The 25,780-nt window shown below is 36.5% G+C and overlaps 3 protein-coding genes and 1 pseudogene across 4 annotated transcripts; 2 read left to right on the forward strand and 2 right to left on the reverse strand.

Annotated features, from left to right (window-relative positions):
• The first annotated feature begins 3,623 nt into the window (after positions 1-3,623).
• Positions 3,624-3,998, forward strand: LOC143578125 (uncharacterized). Its single transcript, XM_077061788.1, has one exon. The coding sequence runs from the start codon at positions 3,624-3,626 to the stop codon at positions 3,996-3,998; it is 375 nt and encodes a 124-aa protein (XP_076917903.1).
• Positions 3,999-5,504: 1,506 nt separating this feature from the next.
• Positions 5,505-7,430, forward strand: LOC143578131 (FCS-Like Zinc finger 14-like; annotated as a pseudogene). Its single transcript, XR_013143216.1, has 2 exons — positions 5,505-6,161; positions 6,756-7,430. The product of XR_013143216.1 is annotated as an FCS-Like Zinc finger 14-like (transcript).
• A 2,092-nt stretch (positions 7,431-9,522) lies between these two features.
• Positions 9,523-17,009, reverse strand: LOC143578128 (DExH-box ATP-dependent RNA helicase DExH10-like). The gene is made up of 17 exons (XM_077061791.1): positions 16,900-17,009; positions 14,962-15,944; positions 13,862-14,176; positions 13,648-13,752; positions 13,496-13,564; positions 13,268-13,435; positions 13,102-13,173; positions 12,914-13,030; positions 12,617-12,832; positions 12,145-12,303; positions 11,940-12,029; positions 11,074-11,166; positions 10,853-11,006; positions 10,633-10,781; positions 10,457-10,552; positions 10,284-10,376; positions 9,523-9,984 (listed from the first exon to the last, which is right to left on the reverse strand). The coding sequence occupies exons 2-17, from the start codon at positions 15,925-15,927 to the stop codon at positions 9,874-9,876; spliced, it is 2,973 nt and encodes a 990-aa protein (XP_076917906.1). The 5' UTR covers positions 15,928-15,944; positions 16,900-17,009; the 3' UTR covers positions 9,523-9,873.
• A 1,072-nt stretch (positions 17,010-18,081) lies between these two features.
• Positions 18,082-25,362, reverse strand: LOC143578129 (auxin response factor 19-like). Its single transcript, XM_077061792.1, has 13 exons — positions 24,981-25,362; positions 24,710-24,828; positions 23,138-23,236; positions 23,014-23,070; positions 22,778-22,933; positions 22,593-22,677; positions 22,292-22,382; positions 22,013-22,177; positions 21,751-21,873; positions 21,591-21,666; positions 19,562-21,439; positions 19,282-19,472; positions 18,082-18,569 (listed from the first exon to the last, which is right to left on the reverse strand). The coding sequence occupies exons 1-13, from the start codon at positions 25,036-25,038 to the stop codon at positions 18,431-18,433; spliced, it is 3,237 nt and encodes a 1,078-aa protein (XP_076917907.1). The 5' UTR covers positions 25,039-25,362; the 3' UTR covers positions 18,082-18,430.
• Between the last annotated feature and the right edge of the window lie 418 nt (positions 25,363-25,780).

The raw sequence follows: 25,780 nt of genomic DNA on the forward strand, positions 1-25,780 counted from the left end.
TCGGCCCAATAAGGGGTCCAAAGTCACTGAGGATCCTTTTGGGCTGGAACCGATTATTTTAGCCCATGACCATAATGTGGTTAAAAATAGAGGAGGGGGGCCAATTTGCTCTACTAACCCATTTCAGGTATTGGTGGATAATCTGGAACAAGACGAAGAAGTCACTGACAAGGAACAACTGATTAACAACAATTTCGAAACTACCACTTCAACAGAAGCTTTGAATCTGGAGATAAGCGAAATGGAAGCAACTATCGAATTTGGAGATCGGCTAGGGACGAACTTACAAGGGTTCGAACAGCTTATTAAAGAATCAATTGAAGGTGAAAGGCGACAAACAGGTTTGAAATGAATTTCTTGTCTTTGAATGTTAGAGGCATTGGGTCGGTTGGGAAACTGGCTTGGGTGAAAAATTGGTGTCTAATCATAAAGTAGATGTTTTGGGTTTACAAGAGTCGATGTTGGCTGATGTGGGTAACTTCGACATAGCTTCGGTTCGGGGGAATGGTGGTTTTGATGCTGATATAGTTGGGCCAGGGGTAAATCAGGTGGCCTTATTACTGTCTGGAACAATAGGAAGTTTAAGAAAGTTTCTTCTATTAAGGAGCAACACTTTCTTTTGGTGTCCGGTAACTTAATAGAAGATGGGTCTTTGGTTAACATTGTGAATGTCTATGCGCCACAGAAGGTTGGGGAGAAAAGGGTGTTATGGGATAGCCTTTTGGGTTTGATGCAGGGTAAGTTGGGTATGTGGATATTTTTTGGAGATTTCAATTCGGTTAGATGGGTGGAGGAAAGAAAAAATTCGAAGTTTAATGTTAGAGCGGCTCACGATTTTAACAATTTTATTGATGAAGCTTGTCTCCAAGAATTTAATATGCAGGGAAACAAGTTCACTTATTTGACGACTATTAGTGATTCGATCAAGATGAGCAAGATAGACAGGTTTCTAGTTGAGTTTTTTAACAGATGGCACGGGGCTTGTTTAAGGGCTTTAAACAGGGAATTATTAGATCATAATCTGATTTTGTTGACAGTTGTTGATACTAACTATGGGCCCAAACCATTCAAATGGTTCGACTCTTGGTTGGACAGGGATGATTGTTTTGATGTCGTTAAAAACGCTCTCTCCAATGCTTATTATGAGGGTCCTGCAGATATCTCCTTGTTTAAAAAGCTTGCTGAGGTAAAAAGGGAATTAAAGAAATGGTGGAAATGTGTGTCGGCCAAAGAAGGGGAGGAGATAACTCGGCTTCAGAAGGATATATCTCGGCTGGAAAATAAAATGGAAGACGGGGCTCTTGATGAACAAGACTTATGGATTTGGGAGGAGAGCAAGAAAGAGTTGGCTAGTTTAACGATGCTGAAAAATAAAGACTTGAAGCAGAAATCGAGAGTGAAGTGGGCCTCCTTTGGTGATGATAATTCGGCTTACTTCCATCGTTGTGTGAATGGGAGAAAAGCGGCTAATATGATCCCAGGTTTTTGGTGAACGGGGAGTGGGTTTCAAAACCTTCTTTAGTTAAGAGAGAAGTGTTGCGGTTTTATAGAGAGATGTTTAAAGAAAAGCATGTCAGCAGGCCGGGTTTAGTTTGTCCTGGTTTGAAAAAAGTATCCGAAGAAAATAGTATGTTGACTGCTCCGTTTTCGAAGGGTGAGATCAAAGACGCCGTGTTCGAGTGTGGGTCGGATAAGGCTCCAGGTCCTGATGGATTTAATTTCCGTTTCATTAAATGTTTTTGGGAGGACTTAGAGGAGGATTTTATGCGGGTTTTTGCCGAGTTTCATGACACGGGTATGATAAACAAAGAGTGCAGTTTGTCATATATTACATTGGTCGCTAAAAATAAAACGCCTCTGGGTTTAAAGGGCTACAGGCCTATAAACCTAGTTGGGGTTATAAATAAGGCGATATCGAAGGTAGTGGCTGGCAGGATTAAGAAAGTGTTGGGAGATGTGATTTCCGATTCACAGTCGGCTTTTCTTAAGGACAGGCTCATCCTTGATGGTCCCCTTGTCCTTAATGAACTTGTTGGTTGGATGAAGAAGGTGGGGAAAAAGGCGTTTCTGTTTAAGTTAGATTTCGAGAAGGCGTATGACAACGTGAATTGGGAGTTCCTCATCTCCATCATGCAACAAATGGGGTTCCCGGATAAATGGTGTTCATGGGTTAGAGGTATTATTCAATCTGCTCGGTCTGCGGTTCTAGTGAACGGGTCCCCGACGTTCGAGTTTGATTGTAAAAAAGGTCTCCGACAAGGCGACCCCTTGTCGCCTTTTTTGTTCTTGATAGTCATGGAGGCTTTGGCGTCTTTACTATCTAGAGCGGTTCAGTTGGGGGACATTGAAGGTATTTCGGCTCCGAGTGATGGTCCTATTATCTCGCACATGTTGTATGCTGACGATGCTCTCATCATGGGTTCTTGGTCCCCCGAGAATATTGTTCAAGTTACAAGGCTACTCCGTATTTTTTATATTGTTTCCGGGATGAAAATAAACGTCCACAAGTCGTTTCTTTATGGTGTGGGTATTCCGGAAGCCGAAGTTAGAAGTTTGGCAGACTCTATGGGATGCAGTTTTGGCGTATTTACATTTCAATACCTGGGGATTAAAATCGGTGCTAACATGAACCGTATCTCCCATTGGGATACGGTGATTGAAAAGGTTAGGAGCTGGTTGCAATCTTGGAAGACTAAGGTCCTCTCCATTGGAGGTCGGATCACGTTAATAAAATCGGTGCTCGCGAGCCTACCGGTTTATTATTTATCTATATTTCGAGCGCCTAGTACTGTGGTAGAAATCATTGAGAGATTGATGCGAAAGTTCTTATGGGTTGGAAATAAGGATGGGAAAGGGGTTCATTGGGTTGCTTGGGAAGTTGTAACGAGACCAAAAAATCTCGAAGGGTTAGGTATTTCTAAGATTTCCGAGGTGAATGCGGCGTTACTGGTAAAGTGGGCGTGGAGATTCAAAAAAGAGCATGAGAGTATGTGGCGAAAAGTTATTATCAGTCTTCATGGAGGTCGCAATAAATGGGCTTTTGTTCCTGTGAAAAAGTCTCCAGGTGGAGTTTGGAAATCAGTTGTGTATGTACTAAACAAAGTTCGGTTTGATGGCAGAAGGGTTGAGGACCTCTTTTCTTGTAAGCTTGGAGATGGGTCTCGTATTGATTTTTGGAAGGACGTGTGGTTTGGTTCAACTCCTCTGTACAGACGATGGCCGCTCCTTTTCTCAGCTGACAGGAACAAAAATGTCACGGTTGCTGCTCGTTTGGAGATAGAAGGCGATCAGACATCGATTAAGGATCTTTGGCAGCTGGGTATGACTTCCGTTGAAGGGATTTCCGAGGTTCAAGATGTGGCTTACATGCTTTCGGTCGTTCGAATTACTCAGGTTGTTGACTGCTGGTTGTGGGATCAAAACGCCCACAACGGCTTCTCTGTGCAGCAGTTAAAACGGCTATGCGTCAAAATGCTTATGGGCATCCTGGTCAAGGAATGCGATGGGAAAGCTGGGTGCCAATCAAAGTTAATGCGCTATTTTGGAGGCTGGAAAAAGAGAGAATCCTTACACGGGTTGAACTGGTAAAAAGGAAATTGAATTTGCCTAGTGTAAATTGTCCGATGTGCAATGTTGGTGAGGAGACAGTCAACCATATTTTTGTTGCGTGTGGTTTTGCTTTCGGTGTTTGGAGCAAGGTGTGGAGTTGGTGCCGCCTAGTTCTGGCCTCTAGTAACACTATCGACGACTTGAAGACTTGGCAAGATTTCTCCTCGGTGGCGGGTAAAGGTAAAAGGATTGTTCGATGTGTTATTATGGTGACATGTTGGGCTATTTGGAAAGAGCGAAACAAGAAAGTCTTTCACAATTCGGACCCGAAGGTAATTGAGGTTGTGGCGGTAGTAAAAGCCATGTCGTTTTTATGGTTAAAGGCTAGATCGAATATAGATAAGATAGATTGGATTGATTGGGTCAAGTACCCCTTGTACATGTTGTAAATGGTTTGTTGAGGGGGCCTTAGTTTTGAGGTCTCTCTCGTTTTTTTGAATGAAGTTTAATGTTCAAAAAAAAACTACTAGCCTTTTATGTAATATATTTGAACATCGTGAATTACTAATTAAATAACATAGTTCCTCAATCATAAAACATGACAACCCATTAAGAATTATTTAGAACAATACTAAAACTATAGAAACACGTTATCCCAATATATACGGCATGATAATTCTGACCATAAAATCTTTATGATGATTATGAGCCGATCACTAGCTCGCCTATGTATAGAAAAAACATATTATTTACTGGGCGTGCAAGTAATTACAAGCAATGTCGTCACATTGATATTATTTGGCAATCCATTAGGTTTGTTTAGCAGATGGTGAATAATTTTGTTCAATCAGTATGAGAGTTTGTTATGATGATAGAAACTTAGGCAAGTACAATATCCATTTCCCAAATTATATTGGAATATTTGAAAGGTTGTTGCCCATTGCCAAATAAGAAATTTACTAGACAAAAAAGAACCAAATGATGAAATCCTAGTGAACTAGCAATTAAACAAATATGGTCTCTTTCACACACACATATATATATATACACATGTGTGTGAGAGAGAGAGTGAGTGAGTGAGTGAGTGAGTGAGTGAGTGTGCTATTTACCCATTAAAAATTGATTTGAGCATATTTTTCTTTATCAACTTATTCTGTTATTTGGTTCATTTGGGTATATGGAAATTGTACAATTGGTCAAACGGGCCGGACTTAGAAAACTTGTTAACTTAGAAAGCATACAAACGGTTAAATGTGTGATTCAAAAACTAACTCACTCTCTCATAAATTTAGTTGGTCAATATCAATGAAACACCACAACCGAAACACACCGAGCACCATCAACCACCACTAAGAAGTTCTCTCATGGTCCCCAAACCAACCTCACGAACCAAAGTAAACAATACGATCCTTAAATTGGTTTTAATAGATGAGAGTGAACTCAAAGATTCATTTCGATTTAGGTTGCCACTTTTATAAAACCAAATACAACTCTATCGTCTCTGCCTGCAGTTGTCAATGTCATCAGCAACTACAAAAACACATACAACCCTTGAGCTGATTCTGATACCTTTTGTTTTAGATAAACAGTTTAAAACAGTCATTTTGGACGTGATCACGTTTAAACATTCACACCAAGTTGTATTGACTTCTATCCACTGTGATCCAACCCAACCCGACCTGAACCGACTCATCTGTTTTGTCACGCGATTCAAAGTTCTCAACATGTTTTTCAAAGTAATAAAAACTTAGAATCAACTTTATTAACAAGATAACATTCTCAAGGGAGTAAACTACTTCAACACACAAACCCAAGGGTGTAAACTTAAAACTAGAATAAAAGTAGGAAATAAATCTTCACCCCTCAATTATCAATTATTTACAAGATTGCCATTATAGCTTCTTTAATCTCCTTAAATCCCTTGAGCCTATTTCATAGATGAAGAAGAAGAAAGAAAACATGTTGCTTTCTCTCTCCCTCTCTCTCTAAACCACTTTCATACATACACATACATGTATATATATATATACATACACATATATGCATGTATTAATAAAATTTTCAATTTTCATAGTCAAGTTTCAATTTTTCCCAAAACCCAGTAATCTTTTTGCTGATTCTTGAAAAACCCAATAATATTTTGCCCAACAATGGAAGAAAATAATGGAAAAAACAATAAAAAATCAAGATTTATGTTAAAAAGATTCCGGGAGCAAAACGGCGTCGTGGGGCTGGGAATTGCGGTGACTTTGACTAATGAGTCAACGGGTCAAAATACCCAGAACCCGGTTTTTTCGGTTTCGCCAAGATCCGACCTGATTCCGATATTTAGTAAAAGTAAAAGACCTGTTTTGGAAGAAGATGTTGAGTTATTGGAGGAGTACACGTGTGTGATTTCGCACGTGGGGAATAATATTATTAAGAAAAGAGAGTATTTTGGTGATGGGTTTAAGAGAAAGAGCTGTGGTGGTGGTGGTGGTGGTGTGTTTTGTTCGCCGTCGCCAACGGTGGTGGGTGGTGGTGGTGGGGTGGTGTTTGATGACGTGGAGTTTTTGAGTTTTTGTTGTCTTTGTAGGAAGAAGCTTCAGGGGTTGGGATATCTTCATGTATAGGTATGATTTTATGAATATATTATTATTATTATTATTATTATTATGTTATGTTAAGTTGTTAATTTTGATAATTTGATGGTTTTTTGCAAAAAGATATGATTTTGATTTGAATAAGATTGTGCTAGAAGCCTAGAATTATCTTGTGAATTTTGGGTTGAATTTTATTTTGTTTTGTTTTAAAAGTAGATGACTTTTATTGTTTTTTTATTAGAATAATTAGGTTTAGGATACACTCATGTTTAATGGAATTATAAAATAACAATTTTGTGCATAATTAGGTTACACCATGTTTATGTCAATCTTTTAAGGGGTTTATGCTATGGTACGCATTTAATTTCCACTAACAAAGGTCTTAGGTTCGAACTCGGCATCTATTTGGTGCAAGCTATGCTTTATCTGGTTTTATTGGTTAGCATATGAGTTTAGAAACGCTCGTTCATAAGCACTTGAGTGTCCTAATGTGTTTTCATGGTTACCTAAAAAGATTTATAAAGCACAAAAACGTACATTTATTTTTACCATTACAAGAAGAAATATACTTAAAAATCGACATGTGCTTATTATTTGATTATTATTTTTTTTTTTCATTTTCAGAGGCGAGAAAGCATTTTGTAGTGAGGAATGTCGGGCCAAGCAGATCTCCACTGATGAACACAAAGAAAAGTATGCATCAAGGGTGAAGAAACAACCCGAATACATTGAGACTATATGCTCCAGTCCTATGCAGTATCCTGCCGGGATGGCTGTTGCATAAAGGTTTTCTATAGATATTGCATACCTTATATACATATATTGATATAAATAAACGAACATGAAATACAAAGAGATGAGGTTTGATTCAAAAACGAACTCGAAATACGTTATTACCTTCGGGCGGGAAGAGAATTGTTCTATGGCAAGGAAGTATTGTTTCAAGTTATGGTTTTTGTACTTTATGGTTTGTTACGAATGATTCGCGATTTTGATGTATCGGGTACAACGAATCTTGCATGATGTACAACCCATTGAGGTGTGAGTTACCGACTTCTGAGTTTGTTTAGCAGCTTGTTTTGTTGTTGATCATGGAGGTTAACCAATGGGTCTTGTATTGATTAATATAGTTGTGCCTTGGTAGTAATATAATCATCAATATGCATTTGTTAGATTTGAAAACGCGGTTTTGATTTGTTTTGGTTAATGATTATGTGGTTTCGAAGTAAAAACAAGTTGAAAATACAAAATATTACTACAAGATTATGAGATCATGTCTTTCCATTTCGTATTTTGCTTTAATATTATAATATTAATATTTGGCTTTACAACGGTAATTTAGCGTACAATGACATAAATTGTGTCCATGTCTTTAGGACAAATGAAGACTTATTATTTATGCTTTCTGGTCATTAGGCCATGTGTAGTGGACGTGGGCTCAGGCGATTTTTGAGCGAAATGGGGCTAGAACACCGTCCCTCCAGGCGATAAGGGGCGGGGTCTTTTTCTCGCTCAGCATGTCTGTTGTTTTGTTTGTTTATATTATTATTATATATATATGTGTGTAAGATATATATATGTATATATATTATTATTATATTACTATTTGTATATGTATATATGTTGTGTGTGTGTGTATATATGTATATGTATATATGTTGTGTGTGTGTATATATGTATATGCAAAATGAATCCTAGAAACAACCCGAACCAACCGAACCACCCATTCCCTCCTTTCGGTCAACACCATGGTTCGCAAAACCAACCGAACGTGAACCTACAATGGAACCCGATGAACCTAAACCAACCGAGCTATCCGTTTCAATTTCCCGACCCGAACCTAAATATGTACGCCAACTGAACTATATGTTGTTTTTATATTTTTAGTTATGTGTTTTTTTGTATTTCTTTTGAATTTTAATGCATTTTTAAATAATTATTTAAAGAAATTGGTTTTTATTTGATTAGTTTAATTATAAAAAGAAAATAATAAAAAAAGATACTGTGGGCCCAATTTGTAGCCCATACACCATTACACCCTTAAAAATAAATTCGCCCCATTTGCTGACTGTGCGTCACGTGTCACAATTTGCCCCCATTTATAGTCCCTCTACTGCACATAGCCTTATTGGTCTAGATAAAAGGACTGTCCATCAATGCATGTGGGCCTGTCCACTAAACGTGGGCCTAGGTTTTGGATTATAAAAAGGATGATTTTTACTCTTTTACATTAGATAAAAAGCACATGTTATGTAAGTATGCAACATAGAATGTTTTGGATTATTACACTCCATGAAAACATTCTTCAGATTCTTCCTCTAGCTGTAAAGTTATTTTACCTCTACTTCCTTTTACACCTTCCGTTTCGTCTTTTATATCTACGTGTATTTATTTTCTTTATTACTCTAACTGTTCGTTCTCCAATGGTCCCATCTACCTTCTCTACATTATAACATCTACATAAGGTTTTCTAATTATCATTCCTAGTATGCATAATGATAATTATAAAACCTTCTCTACTTCTCAATTTTCTACATGCGTTTATATGCAAAAGCTCTAGAAACATTATGCAAAAATGATTTTTTTTTAGGGTTTTTTACATTTGAACTCTGTTTAATTACCAAAAATCAAAGGGCAGAGTGGCATAAGTTTGGTTATCTACTTAGCTTGGCCTCATTAAAACTTAAACATCTACACAAGTAACACAACTGGATAATCTTAGGCCCGTTCTATTAAACATCATAACACAGTTGGATTATCATGGGCCCATATAACTTCTTTTCGTTTATTATTATCGATTTTGGGGGGGGGGGTGTATTTATTTATAGGGGCATCTTTTTTGTTCTCGGCGAGCTAAAGTCCTAAGTAGATCAGAAATCCAAATATCACTAGTTCACATTAAGGCTATTAAAATAGTAAATCAAACAATTTATGTCTAAGATAACAGGCCACTTATATATAAGCTCGTTTACAAACAAACCAACTTCCAGTGAGCTTCGAGCAAGTCGCAGGCTTTTAGAACCCTAATTTTCTTCTCACTTTGACGGGGTGTGACAATATTATTCAATTAATGTCTTTCACCATCGCATGAAATCATAAAATCGATTTGCCTTTTATCCGAGGTATGGTTTTATCTCATCACCTGGGTTTGTTATGTATGTTTCCAAACTTCATATCTCTATGGAAGTTTGAAACTATATAATTATTAAACTAAATACTTAAAAAAAACAGTTTACATCTGTTAAAATGTTGACTTTTCTCGGTCAACGATCGTATGTTTTACTTTTTTCAAATATTAAAACTCGTAACGAATGCAAAAAGTCGAGTCTACGTATTAACTAGTATATATCGAAAACAATCTGTTACGTTATAAAAATGTTTTGTAACCAAAAAATTAAATTTGGACCCAAAATCAAAGGGTCAAACTTCCGGTTACGTATTCGGCCGGATATAAACATTATCCATCAATGCATGTGAGCCTACTATATGAGGCCCATGGACCTATCTACAGACCATGTGTGCATACTGCCCAGTGCCCACACTATCAGCTAGTCCATCAATGCATGTGGACCTATATATAACTCAATTTCGACAATATTTTTTTTTTAAATTGAAATAAAAAGGAAATACAAATTAACATTACCCAGAGTGACTAAGTGGAAACTGTGGAAACTTTTGCTATGATCTCATAAAGTGTACTAACCTCTTGTGGTGTTTACATCATGTTAAATTGTTAGGTGATTTACAAATATAGAGAATTTGCAAACATAATACCGCGCCGAAGACTTTCGCTGGCAGCACCAAACTTTTCCTCTAAACTGGACTCTCCAACAGCGTGTGCCGCAGCTCGTAACTGTTAGAAAAAGATAGGGGCGTAAATTTCTAACACGAAATAATCTAAAAATGGTTTACTTGTTTTAAGTCAAAATTTAAAAGTTTCAAAAGGAAATTCACACGAGATTTATAAGATTATTAATATGAGAAAAAAACACAAACAATCGTTGGAAAAATAAAATTCTAACCATATAACTTATTAATTTAAAATTTTATTTATCGTTGAAAAAATCTATTTTGAGATTATATATAGCACGCTAATTGTTTATGAAAAGTTCTAATATTTCACACAAACCAAGCATTACGCATACAACTCACCTGGTTTAAAAACTCGTCAAGTCTTCTAGCAAGTCTTATAATACTCCCCTCAAAAATATCAGTCATTTGTATAACTTCGGAAAAAGATGACCCCTAAAAAAATATAAAGACGATGTCAGTATTTATAAACCGAATGCAGAAAAATCATATAGCAAAGTATAAAAATAGCTTACTTTTGACCAACAATATATGACATCCATCAAGAATGGTCTAACTGCTGCCTCCACATACTCATCCACGTTAACTTCCAATTTGCATACATGTTGTATCTGCAAATTTTAATTATTATTATTATTATCATTCTGTTTTATTAATCTATAGTCATTAATTGTTAATAATGCCAACTCACCTCTGCTATTCTACGTGCACTGTCTTGAAGTTGTTTCAACGGTTTAGCAAGTTCAGATCTTAAATGTATTTGTTCGGTTGATTTGTCACCGGGAATAAAGCAACTTGCAAGAGCTGCAATTTGATGATGATCCAGATCGTTAAAAGTACCTGGTTCATTAAAGAAAAAATATAGTTAATACAAATTCATAAAATTATGTGTTATTAATTTCTTTTATTACCGTTAAACATTAATTCAGTGACCAAGAGTTCATCTCCAGTGTCAATTAAACACGCTGCACGGCCCTTCACTTGCACTATTCCTTCAGCATCGATATGTACAAGTTTTTTTAAAACCCGTGATCGGTTTTTAAGCTCATCGCGGAATTTTTGAAGCTGTTTTAAAAAAATTGATAAGTAACCAATGTAATATATAAACTTAAAAAGGTAAAAAAGGAATTACCTGTGAATCATGGATTTTTGTTTTCAACTGTTGGATTTCATGCTTTACTTCTGCTTTCCTCTTGAAACATTGGATTTGATTTTCATCTTGAGACTGACAAATACAAATGATGTTTGATTAAAAAAAGATACTAAATAAGAATGTGCTCTGTAACTGGAGGTGCAAACGAGCCAAGCCAGATCGGTTCGTTAAAGGCTCGAATCGGATCGAGCCGAGCCTAAAAATAAACTTGTTTAATAAAAGATTGGATTTGATTTTCATCTTGAGACTGACAAATACAAATGATGTTCGATTAAAAAAGATACTAAATAAGAATGTGCTCTGTAACTGGAGGTGTAAACGAGCCAAGCCAGATCGGTTCATTAAAGGCTCGAATCGAATCGAGCCGAGCCTAAAAATAAACTTGTTTAATAAAAGAGCCTGAGCCCGAGCTTCACTTATCGAGCTCAAGCTGGCGTGCGAGCCTAAACAAGTATATTATTTATATAATTTATATTTAATATATTAAATATATTTATGTCATAATTATTGTTAGGACTTAGGCGTAGAATTATGATATTAAAAACTAAATAATATATATTATGTTATGATAGAGCTATACTTAAAAATATATTTAAAATAATTACAATTATACATTCATGCATAAATAAATAATAAACGAACCAAGCTCAAGCTTGATAAATTACTCTCACGAGCTGAGCTCGAGCTCGGCTCGGCTCATTTACACATCTACATTAGTTTGGCTCATTTACACCACTGCTTTAGACCCTCAACAAGATTGAAGCGTCATTATAGTTTTTTTTATTACTATTATTTTTTTATTATTCTTTTATCTTTTTTATAGAAAAACGGGTTTTATGTCTAACCTTGTTTAGTGGATGAGAAAGCAACTGCTCTTCAATTTTCTCAATCTGATTGACTAAGTCAACAAACTCAGGTTCTTCTATGCCCATATCCTGCAACATCAAATCATGTAGTAAAGATCAATAACTTCCAAATTAATAATAAAACACAGAAAAGAAATTCTTACTATAAACTTTCGAATCCACGATAAAATATTTAAATATGTACCTTAACAGGGTTAAGTTTTGGGAGACCTTGAGGAAATCGTTTTTCAAGCTCTTGTACCGCCAATAATATATTTTGGCGTGCTTCTATTGGACGTAGATCCGGAGGAACTGATATTCTGAGTTTGCTCAATCCTGATATCAGAGGCAACTGAACAGGAACCTGAAAAATGATTATTTAATCCACATGGTCAAATTTACTGTCACATCATTAATTTTGACCTCGTAACCTGTAGGGTAACTTTAAATCTGATATATTGGAAGCTCGAAGATTTTATGATAAAAAAAAACTGAAAGTCAGTCAACATGGTCAAAGTTACTGCCACGTCATCAATTTTGACCTTGTAACCTGTACGATAACCTTAAATAGGATAACTGAAAGTTCTAGGATTTTATGATAATAATTGGAAGTTGGTTGACATGATAAAAAAAAGTCAATATGGTAAAAAAAAGTCAACATGGTCAAAGTTACTCACCACATGCATTTCACCCTTTTGACCAGAACGCGGTGGACAAGGTCTAGGGCGAGAACCACTTTCACTTGAACCAATAGAGCAATGAAGCAATATGTCGACTATATAGCTACTACCACGTGATGTAGGGGACAATGAGCCGAGTGGTGGGGCCGGCTTTTTAACCACATTCACAACCACACCCCACCCCCAATCTGTTCCGCCTTCTCTAACTTTAACCTAAGTAAATAAGTGAACCAAAGACAAATCAAGTAACAGAGTAAAAATAAATGAGGAATAAAGCATCGCCTCACCACATACCAGCCTACCAGGTAAAAGAAAATATAGAGCTCTCTCGGGCTTCGTTATCTCCGCCATCATCTTCTTCTCGAGTTCAGATATTTCCAGTTTAAGCTTATGATATTCCGCCACATCAATCTGAAACCAAAAAAAAAGATCAAAAGTGCATCGAGAAACTAAAATGTTATTTTCTGTAACAGTATAATTACCTCTCCGGAAGCATCAAGCTTAGTTGCTTCCTCTTCTAGCTCAGCAACCTTTTTTCCTATATCAGGTAACGTCTGAAAAACAGGTGACAAAACATTTGTTAGAAATTATTATAATTAACTTTTTAAAATCATAATTGGTAATGATTTGGGTTAGAAAAAAAACCACCTTTTCATATTGAAACTGATGAAAAGAATTTCTGATAACATGTTCAGCTGTAAATTGGCCATCGGCCCGTCTCATTAAGTTCAATATCGAGTAGTAACTCAACCGGAAAGTACTGACCAATGGAGCTGGTTTCCCTAACACCATGTCCTTGAGAGTATTCATCTCCATCTGAAATTAATTAATAGTTATTTCTAGGTCTATAATTAAAAAATCACTAAAAAACGATACCTGTTCATCAATCATTATAATACATATACCACGTTCATCTTTGCCACGACGTCCAGCTCTCCCACTCATCTATAAGCAAAGAAAATATAAAAACACAATAAGAAACTTATTTTATAATAAAATGCATATAATTATTATGTTATGATACTCACCTGAATATACTCACCAGATCCTACATAACGATGGCTATCACCATTCCATTTCCTGACACTAGTAAAAACAACTGTTTTTGCAGGCATGTTCAACCCCATAGCAAACTATTACACAATTTAGCCAAGTCAAACATGTTAATATCATCCAACATTATGCATTAAAATGCATTTCTAATTTCTAAATTCTAACCAAAAAAAAAATATGAAATCTTACCGTTTCTGTGGCAAAAAGTGCTTTCACAAGCCCTTCTTGGAATAAAAGTTCAACAAGTTCCTTGATAATAGGAAGAAGGCCTGAATGATGAACAGCAATACCTCGTTGCAGTAAAGGCAACATGAGCTCGATTGCTGGGAGGCTTCTATCTTCCTCACTAAGGCACATTATTGCATTTATGAAAACCTGCTCCACAATGTCTTTTTTTTCTTGGCTATTGAAATCAAGTTTGGCCATTGACATTGCATGTTGCTCACACTCTCTTCTGCTGAAGCTAAAGATTATAACGGGTTGAAATTTTCTTTCCATGATCATCTGTAACATAAAGAAAATTCCTTGAGAATTAATAAACTTCTAATAATCAACAGAAAAAAGTAAAATAAAAGGTAGAGATGGCATAGTCAATATCAACTCTAGGGATGCAAATGAGCCCCAGCCTAAAAATAAGCTTGTTAAATAAACCAGCCCGAGCACAAAAATAAGCTTGTTAAATAAACGAGTCTGAGCTTCACGTATAAAGCTCAAGGGCTCAAGCTGGCTCGCGAGACTTAACAAGCCTGTTATTTATATAATTTTTATTTAGTATATTAAATATATATATATTTTAATAATAATTATTACTATGTATAAAACTATGATAAAAATAACAAAATAATGAACAAGCCAAGCTCGATTTCTTGAAATATAACTCAGAACAAGCTTGGCTCGAACTTGGCTACACCCTTAAATCAACCCCTTTACTTATGAATGGGGCAATTTGTGTTCGGTTTATCTCAAACAGATCAAATCAAGAACCTTAGCTACAAAAGCGAACAAACTAAATGGTCTAAACGGGTTGATGTTAAGGCATAGAAGATGCAACCTCCTAAATCATTTCACAGTTTTGATTGTCATTGTGAAAAACTGTTTTTTAACATAACTGATACATTGATGGTTTATAAAAAAATGTGTAACAAAAGAATGCTTGCAGGTCAACCCAACCCGGCCCGTTACAACCTGTACTTATACAACCCATTTAAACCAAAGCCCACTTTTACCCGTTGCCCAACCCACTAATCATGCCATCTCTAAAGTACATTTAACAGAAGAGTGAGATAAACCTTGACAATTTTATATATATCAGATCCACCAGAAACATTTCCTGCTTTAGCAATCCTCCCACTCGGTTTACTATTCATACCAATTAATCTCTGCTTTATAAAAGTATCGTGCAGCTTCACAAAATTATCCTCTCTAAACTGCTCATTCTCATCCACCACGAGATACAACCCGGACCCGCCCATAGGAAACGCATAATGCTGAAAAGGCGTGGGCCTAAAATCCGTATACACCACATGACAAGGCTGCTTGTGTATGTTACATATCCACTCAGCAAACTCAGTAGCATTAGACATCGTTGCAGACAAAAAAACCATCTTAATCGCTGGAGGCAAAAATATTATACTCTCTTCCCAAACTACCCCTCGCTCCCGATCCTTCATATAATGAATCTCATCAAATATAACCCATGCCACTTCTTTCAAAACCTCGGACCCTCTATAAAGCATTCCCCTTAATATCTCCGTTGTCATAACCAAACAACTTGCATTCGGAGAAAGCGTCACATCGCCCGTCATCAACCCGACATCAGAAAACTCTTGATGTAACTCTCGGTATTTCTGATTGCTTAACGCCTTCAACGGAGACGTGTAAATAACCCGTTGTTTGTCTCTAAAGGCCATCGCGATCGCGTACTCTGCAACCGCGGTTTTCCCAGCTGATGTGTGTGCAGATACTAGAACCGACTCGTTTCGTTCCAGACACGAAACGGATATCTGTTGGAACGAGTCGAGGGTAAACGGGTAAGTTTTGGCCATGGTTCCGGTATACACCGGATCTGATAATGTCCCGTGGATAGTTTCATCTTTCGTGGCGGTGTATCCCTTTGGAACTGCTACCTCATGAACACAAGTTCTTGCTTCAACACGCGGCTTCTTTGATATTGATTCGTGGTTATCGGTTTCCGTTTCGGTTTCTTCTTGTAATTTCCGTTTTTCAGAACTTGTGTTATTGTTATCATTATCCATGCCTTGATTAACTCGTCCTGGTGCAAATTCAAATTCAACTTCAATTTCAATCGTAATATGTAGATTGTACGGCTGTAAACGAACCGAACGTCCGGCGAACCATTCAGCGGAAAATTCATTTATGTCCATCCGTTTAATAAATGAATGAACACGAACAAAGAATTTCATCTGGTAAGCTTAATGAGCAAACACAAACAGAGGCCGTATTCATTCAATTGTGTTCCTGAACGTTCGGTAATGTGTTCGTTTAGGCCCATTCATTTTTACTTTTGTCCGGTTACGTTCGTTTACATCCGTTAATATGTTCGTTTCATCTAGCTAAGCACATTTGCGTCCGTTAATATATGTTCATTTAGGTTCCTTCGTTAACGTTCGTTCTCATTAATATATGTTCGTTTGTGTGCATTTACGTTAATTTGTTTTCGTCAGTTTCGTTTGTTTGTGTCCGTCAGAGTCCAATAGTATCCATTCACAATATTAATGAACGGACACAGACGAATACTAACAAGCTCAATATATGTTCGTTTGTGTTCATTCGTTTCCATCAGTGTCCAGTTACATTCGTCTGTGTCCGTCAGTTTTCATTAGTATCCGCTTACAAAATTAACGAACAGACTCAGACGAATACTAACAAGCTCAAAATATGTCCGTTTAGGTTCATTCGTTAACATTCATTCTCATTAACACATGTTCATTTGTGTCCGTTTACTAAATTAACAAACCGACACCAACGAACACGAACAAGCTCACTTCCTTAACGAATGAACACCGACACGAACATTTCATTCCATAAACTGTTCATTAAACCATCCGTTTGTCCGACAACAGCTTAATAAACAAACACTAACACTAACATTATCATATTAACATTGATTTACGTTAAACTGCGTAAAAAAACCCTAACTATCAGCTCAATTGCATAAACAAAACCAAATTAAAACGATTAATGAACAATTAACGAACAGATTATACCTTCCGATACGTCTACAATGGCTGCTGAGCAGTGTAATCAATGTATATAAACGCTAAACCACATTGATTTTAGCTTCTGATTAATGAATTCGTGGAAATGAGGGTAAAAAAGGTATAAAAGTTTGACCTAATTGTAATTTGGGATATGATTATAAACTTGAGGGGGTGAAGTTGTGTATATTGTAAATCGGTTAGGAATATTGTTAAGTCGGTTGGTTCGGTTGGGTTAGGAGTGAGACGTTCGGGTTGTGGTTTCGGGAAAGGGTTTCGTGCTTCGGTTTATGGTTTGAAACTGGTAATCGAAAGTAAACCGATGAAGATTAAAAAAAGTAATAAAAGTTTTTTTTTAGTTTTTATAAATATTAACATTTTTTGTATAGAAATCAAGTCATCTGAATCATCGTTTCAATACATGTTTTACATCAGTCGACTTATATCTTTATTCCGATCAAAGGCCTTAAAACATCGGTTTGAAACTCGGGAAAAAAACTTACCGGCGTTAAGTGTTTTATAACGGCGATCAAGTGAAGGTAAAATAGTCGAAATGTTGAACCGTTTGCAGTGATTTTTAAATGTAAGATTATTATCAACCAATACACGAATTGTGAGATTATTTATTTCCAATTTGTCAAGGTAAAAAGATTTTTTTTTTCTCAAACCTACAATTTTACTAAAATTTTGAAGATCTGGTTATACGGAATAATCAAAACTAGCAAACTGCTAAAACTGAACCGGTTTGGGGTTTGGCCAGTTCGGTTTCGCTAAAAAAAACACTTTGCTTAACAGTTTAACCTGTAAATATTGTCAAAACCGGGATGAACAGGACCATGAACACCCCTGATAAAAAATACTTTAAAGCATAATTATTCCACGAATGTAACATGATAATTTAGGACTTTGACAAATCCCAAATAGTTTCGGATCAAGCCCTCGAACATGTTTATGTAAATATGGTTGGTCTCTATTCAACATGACGTGATCGTAGGTTATTTATATCAATTTTTTGCGGTATTTAAACTTAAAAAGTAAAAACTGGCTCGGACGTTTATGTTAAAAGTAGAAATGAGAGTCATCGTTTAAGCGCAAAAACACAAAACCGTGATATATGTTATTCGGTACTTCTTTAATTTAGGTTCGCTGTGTTCGGATCCGCATCCAGGGAACACTGTTATAACAACCTTGGTGATATTTGCAGACTTATGTTTGTGAAATTGCAAAATTATATCAATGACATGACATGTCCTAAACCTATAACAAATTTTATAATGAAAAGACTTCAAGAGAAGTAAGCACATCTATTTGTACAAATGGATGATGAGATTCTATAATACTAAAACAAGAAACTTTCTGCAACAAACGTGGCGTCTAGACATAATTAAGTTTAACAACTACTCGTGTCACTCGTTAGATTGTGGACCCGTTAATGATCCAAGAAGCTAGGTACACGGGTCAATGGCCAGCTAATCTAGAGAAAATCCAACAACCGATGACAGTAAGAACAAAGCGGTTAAAAGTTGGAAAGACTGTTTTTTTACACTTGTCCACCACCTGAACTGCTACAAGCTTGATTTGATAGAACATTATTGCCACCGAAATCTCCATCCAAACTCATCTGCTGGACTTCTTGCGGTGACAATATTTTGATGCAGCGTACGCAGTTTACGAACTCCCTGTTTCGCATACAGGAGTCATTAGCATAATATAACATTATAATATCATTTAATTGAGAAATATTAGTTAAATAGGATTGATAATATAATTTGTCTAATCACACACCCAGTGTGTACCAAAAGTGTATCTTTTGAACCGGGCCCACTTTGAGCCTGGCATATCAAGGGTGAAAAACGAGCCAAGCTAAGACTCAAGCTGGCTAACAGAGCCTAAGCTCGGTTCATTTAGCCTAACATGGCTCAAGCCCTATATCCAGGATCTTGAGTTCAGCTCGTAAGCAAATCTTCAAGCTCGAGCTCAGCTCATTTATTATTTATTAGTTAGTTAATTATTTTGTTCATATAACTGTTTTCATACATACTTATAATTAAAAACTTTTATATTTTTTGGTAACTCTTATCATAAGTATAAAAATCTTTTTTTATCATGTAATACATACATATCATATAAAATAAAAGGCATTTAATTTATATAAATCTATTTTTATCATGTAATACATACATATCATTCACTACACGAGTGAATTATATTTTTTGGTAACTCTTATCCGGGCTATCTGAAACTCGGGGCCGAGCTCATTCACTACACGAGCTAGCTTTAGGCCCGAGCTCCTTTAAGCCTGGCTGTTTTAGCAAGCTGATGTTGAGTAGCTGACGGCCGTGTAAGCTCGTTTACACCCAAAACTATATACTAACAGTATTGTGGACTTACTCCCAAGGGTCATCCCCAACAAGGAGAACATCATTCTCATGATCCACATAGACAAGTTTCCACCCAACTCTTTGTCGGTCTTCCAGTTGACCCTCGATACCAAACCTTCGGGCCAGGTCTTGTTTAAGCTCGTCATAGCCTGAATATGCAGCAATATCAATTGATCTCCCAACCGCTCCTCGTTTGTAAACCTACATTATCCCATCTAATAATTTAAATACTGAACAACAATATATACATAAGCAGAAGACGATAAACAGCCAGTATCAAGTAATGAAACCTTGGTATACGTGCGCAGTCGCTGAAACGGTTGAGGTGGTGGCGCCCACACACCGTTACTTAACAAGGCGTCATCATTTATGGTGGAATCAATGGAATTGAAAGTCATATCCGGAACCCCAAACGACTGAGACACCATTGAAGACGAGAGTTCGGGTTGGCTTTCCTTTGCAGGGTTTTCGTAGCTTGAAATCAAGCCTCCACCCGAGCTGATATTATTCTCAGACCCCATCATTCCTTTTGTGACCAAAGGGTCAGGAATCATTGATGACATGTTGTTTACCCCGAATGGAATATCGGTTCTGGGATCGTTTCTAACTTCCTCATCTTGAATAACCGTGTCTCTATACGGCAACGGTTGCGAGTTGAATGAAATATGATTGGAGTTATTGTGAGGTTGCAAATGAACATCATTTTGGGAAATGCAAACTGAGGTGGCTGATGATGAGCTGTCAAGATAATCCATTTGGGGCCCACCAAGATTCTGCAAATACGTTCGTGGAGCTAAAAATCCTTGATTTTGAATCTTTGACACGTTTACTGAAGGCTTTACATCAGCTTTTTGCTGCAGTTCTTTACCAAAGTGTTCATTTGCTGATATTGTTTCCAAACCACTGGTGTTTAGTAAATGATTAGAAGCTTGAATTATGTCTTCACCAACCATAGTTGTAGTTGCTCTCGGGTAAGATCGCCCGTTGATCATACCCGGGCCTACATTTGGGCAGTTATTAGTTGAGGGTGATGTGGAACATGATGGCACGTCATCACTCCCGGTTCCAGTCAATAAACTACTGCTGTTTGTTGAAGGCTGATTAGCTGGCATCTGGGCGGGCCCCGTCATCTGCCCGGACAACTCATGTTGAAGCTTTGATTGCTGAGGAAGATTTGAGAAACGAAAATTCTGCTCGTTGTTGTTATTATTATTATTATTATTATTTCTTGAAATCTGTTGAGGTAGTGATGTGACAGGTGTTTGGGAGGGTGTTTCCGTCATTTGGCTTGTCGAAATCGATTGTTGTGATAAAAGTGACTGTTGCTGTTGATGAAGCTTCTGTAGAAGCTGAATTTGATTTTCTGGCATCTGTAGCTTTTGAGTAAACTGTGGATCGGGATATTGGGTCGGCAATGGAAGCTTCTGTTGACTATGATTTTGACTTTGATTGACCGCCATCATCTGCTGCTGTTGCTGCTGCTGCTGTTGTTGATGTTGCAGTTGTTGCTGTTGTTGTTGCATTTGTTGCTGTTGCAGATGTTGTTGCAACTGTTGTTGTTGTAACTGTTGCAACTGTTGCTGTTGTTGAAGTTGAATAATATTCTGAGATTGAATCTGTGACTGAACTTGGTTCTGAGGAAGTGTTTGGCTGACCAGATTCTGCCTAACCGATTGCTGCGTCAACTCAGTCAACTGTTGTGGCTGCATCATCATGGCTAACGGGTTTGTGGCACCAGGTTGAGGTAGCTTTTGTATCTGATCAATCTGTGGTGCTGACCGTTGACTATTGAGACCGTTAAACTGAATGTTATTCTGAGCAAGCATTTGTGGGCCGCCATAGTTTTGCAAAACAGAGCCCGCCAACGGGTTCAAAAAGCCCGGTTGGATTTGATTAGCCAAAGACGGGTTTTGTTGCATGTTCATCCATTGGGCTAAACTCAGACCCGGGTCCTTCATGGACATATCTTCACCAAGCCACGGCATGGTTCTTTTGAATATGTTGTCGAAATCTGCTGACTCGTCACCTAACATTCCTGGTTGTCTTGGTCGTTTTGTTGGGTAAAATGCTGGGGTTGGGCAGATGTAAAATGGAGCTGTAACGGGCTCGATCTCCCATATCGATACTCGGTTTCTCCTTTCGCCAGCAGTTGCTTCATCCCAACCAACCTACACTCAAGACCATATAATTAATTATTGTAATCACTTTAGCTGACTAAAAAACGTCCACGAGTAATATTATACATATACATATGCCTGTGTGTATATGTGTGTACATATGTGTATATACGTACGTATATGAATATATGTATATGAATACCTGTAGGTTACGCCATTGAGAGTTCTTCCATCTTACACCATCCAGATCACTGATGCCAGTAATAGTACCCATATACCTGTAATAATTTTTTATATAAATTATTTATACAACTTACAAAAGGGAAAGCATATATTTTAAGGTAAAGGTTAGACTCTATTACCTCCTTGTTCCGGATTCTTCTGTCTCGAACATCATCCGGAAGCGCATACCAAGAGAGATTTGGTTACTGCAGACTGCTTTGTAGTATTTGGCTAACGGAATCACAAATTCTGACGGGCTAGCCCTGTTTTAAACAAATGAATAAATTGAAGAGTAAGCATCCGGGTTCGCTCAAGTGATTTGTAATGATGATAAATAGTCAAATTCATAGCTGTAACATACTAACATGTTTCAACTTAAAAGTGAAGTTAATTTGTATATACCTTGGATTATAGAACACAGTGAAATTGGTGTTATTTGCAGCTGCATGGGCAGCAGCAGCTAACACTCCAATATGCATACTATCACTGGACAAAACTGATGATGATAAATTTGCTTGTTGTCTGTTTGCTCGTCTAATACCCAATAGAAGCTGTTGTTTTTCGTCCCTATTATATAGATTATAGATTAAATGGATAAAATGCATATATGTATACATGTGTGTGTGCCGTAATAGCATACATTATAAAAATATACAAATCTTGATATGGTCATGTAATTACCTTATAAACAAGACAGAGTCTCCCGCAAAAAGCCTCTTCCCACTAACAAAGAGACTCCACCCAGTCGTGAGCAAGTGGCGTTTCGGTTGCCCTGAATTTTGAAGAATGATTTATTTCATTGAAGCACGAAAACATTTTCTTTAAATAGTGTAAACAAAAGATCACACATAAATGATGATTTAACAGTCGGTGATATTTTGTTGTTTAGTCCTTAGTTTCAGTATTTTTTTTAATATTATTTATTACATATGCTACTCATGGTGCATTTTGCTAAAAAAATAACTAAAAAGGCTTAACTTACCACGATAGATGTGGCGAAACGTCCATACGTTGTCATGTAAATCCCTGGCCACAAGCTCTTGCGCAGGTGGTTGCATATTAAAATCCTATTGAAAATAAACAAAATTTGGTTGTTAACAAATAAAAATAAGTTTCCAACAAAAACTGGTTGTTAACAAATAAATACAGTAAGAAAAGTTCACTCACAAGAGGCGGGAAAATTTTTTCAGCTGCTCGACGAGGAACAGAAAATCCTCCATGAGTGCTAGTATCACTTGCCGTCAAAGTTTTGCAAAAAAACTCTGTTTGTGGCTTATGTGCCTTCATTAGCAGATCAGACCTCAGTAATGCTTCTTTATCAAACTGCAAAAAAATGTGCACAATTATGTAATCTAGTCAACAGCCTAAATTTGAGCCGGTAAATAACTAATCCAGGTACATACCGAAGGAACGGGTTGGAGTGTCATCTGAGCATATACTTCATCTGTGTCTGGATCAGCCTGAAAATATAATATTAATTTTGACCGAAATTAATATATTAAAATATTAATTCGCAAAAGGGCATACATGTAATGTGACTTTATGAAGTATGCAAAACAATTTTGACTGAAGATTCGGATAACTTGGAATTTGAGCATCTACATCCTTCTTCATAGATGCAGCAACCTGAAAACACATGTAACAAAATAAATTATTCAAGAAAAAAAAAGTCTAAAATACCCTTCCACTTAATTTTTTAAATTTGTGGGTCCTAAAGAAATGATATCATATAATATTTTTTTGGTATTTTCATTAAAGAGGCCAAAGTAATTTCAGTAACTAAATCTATTGTAGTAAAGACTAAAAGGAAGTTGCAGAGATGATGGTTCCATCTCACCAACCATCACCATACCATGTGCATTTTAGCAGATCTAGCATTAATTCAACTATACTTCACCACTCATTTGTATTAAATAAAAAACTAAATTTTTATCTGAAAATGCAGGCTCCTCTTACCCTGTTTATTATAAAAAAAATATTTTACATTTACTTATAGGCTTTATTGTTTTTTAAAAGCAAGACCATTATTGTAGAATAAAAATATTAGAAAATATAAAAGGGAAAATGAGATCAAAATGTAAAAAGTAAATTTTAACTAAACTTTTTAAAAGTCTTTATACATTTATAGTATTTGTATTTGTATTACTTTCAAGAGAAAGTAGACAAATTTTTCACTCACAAGGGCAATTTTGTCATTTCATTCTTTTGGCTAGAAATTTTATTCCATGTACGAAACTACAAACAAGTATTATTTACCTGGAATGATATTAATTTAACAATACCATTACCAACTACCATGTGTACAATTATTTCAAAAACTGATTATAGTTTTGTTTTATCACCTCCCTTAGTTTTTGGCTTTACCTACTTGTACGTACAACTACTAAACAAAAATGCATCATTACATCAACTTGTACTTTGTGCATTAAAACTTGTACCGTTCTTCCTCTACGGTGTATCAACAATTTTCTTCAAACGTAAATATGTAACTAAATAAAGAGTAAATTGTTATTTTGGTCCCTATGGAGTATGGTAGCCCAAAATTGAATTTTTAGACGAATAAGCCCCTGACGGTAACTTTGTTAGCGATATTGGCCCATGACGGCTGATGTTATAAATGGTAAGTTTTTAAAAAAAATTCTTTTTATCACTTTTATTTTATTGGCTTGACACTGTCAGTTCGAATCCCGAGTCCCCCCGGGCTTTCGTCCCACCGTGTGTTACGCCAGAGACTTCTGCTCTTATGGTACAGCCAGCGTGGGGCCCACAAAAAGAGGGCATAGTCTAGCCAGAATGGGTGAACGGTGATCCCTAAGTTTGGGGAGTACGATGACCTAGCACACAATAAAGTCGCCTTTTTTATTTTTGTTTGTTTCAAATAAATAATATATTTTTCTCACTATAAATCCATAGATTTTTTTTAAAAAAAGTAACAAATCAATTAAGCAACTTATTGATTTATAAAAATATATTTTTTATTTTCGTAAACCACAGGGGCCAAAATAGTAACGAAAACCGGTCACGGGCTGACGACTCACGTTAGCCCGTACCGGCGCAAGATAGAAACTAAACATAACAAAAGCTTAAAATAAATTAAACCTGTTCACTATGTCCTTGAGGAAAATAAACAACGTGTGTTCCGGCCGCCGGTAAGTTGACCAGTGGACCGGCGCAAGCCTGCCATAGCTCCGGGTTAATTAACCGGTTCTTCTCTCCACCTATATTAATAATATTAACAAAAAACACAAATATTAATATTAATAAAGCAACTAAAAAAATCAGCTTTTTAAACCTAATCAGTTGCAGATTTAGAAAGTTTTAAGTAAAATTAAATTAATTGAAATTAATGTTAATTAAATGTTAATCTGACCTTCAACTGGATTCGTTGACGTTAAATTGGATCCTGAACTGTTTGCCGTCATCTTCATTGCTTGTTATTGAAGCTTCAAATCGATGACTGACGTTAAATTAGAGACTCATCAGAGGTTTTTTTCAGTCAAGTCAGATCAAAACAGTGTAGTTTTGCAATTGGAGCTGCGAATTCAGTGATTCCGATAAAACGCCTAAAATTAGCCGACGAAAGTGATCTCCGGCGAATATTCCGACAAAACTCGCCGGAATCGGAGGTCTGATTCAGTTCAAATCAGATCAAAACGGTGTCGTTTTGCAATTGGAGCTGCGAATTCGGTGATTTTAATAAAACGCCTAAAACTAGACGACGGATGTTATCTCCGGCGAACAAATTATAATAATATTAATAAATAAAATATCAGATCAAAACGGTGTAGTATTGCAATTGGAGCTGCGAATTTGGTGATTTCGGTAAAACGCCTAAAATTAGACGACGGAGGAGAATATTCCAGCGAATATTCGGGTGACCCTTGCCGGAACTGGAAAACAAGTTGAAATATAATAATAATATTATTAAAAGAAGTGGCCGGAAAAGGTGGAAGGAGACAATATGACGACCGGAGACACTTTAATAATAATAATAATAATAATAATAATAATAATAATAATAATAAGAAGATTGCTGCTTACAGAGTATTGAATTGCAGAGACCAAACCAAATGATGCTGCTGCTGCTGCTGCTGCTGCTGCAACTTTGTTATTAACTTTCTGAATGAATCTCTTATTATTATTATTGTTCACTTTCTCTCTCTAAAAGTG

This window comes from Bidens hawaiensis, unplaced genomic scaffold (assembly GCF_021521415.1).
Source record: "Bidens hawaiensis isolate Kalapana, Puna unplaced genomic scaffold, B.hawaiensis_p1.1 tig00029041_1, whole genome shotgun sequence".
Classification (NCBI taxonomy): Eukaryota; Viridiplantae; Streptophyta; class Magnoliopsida; order Asterales; family Asteraceae; genus Bidens; species Bidens hawaiensis.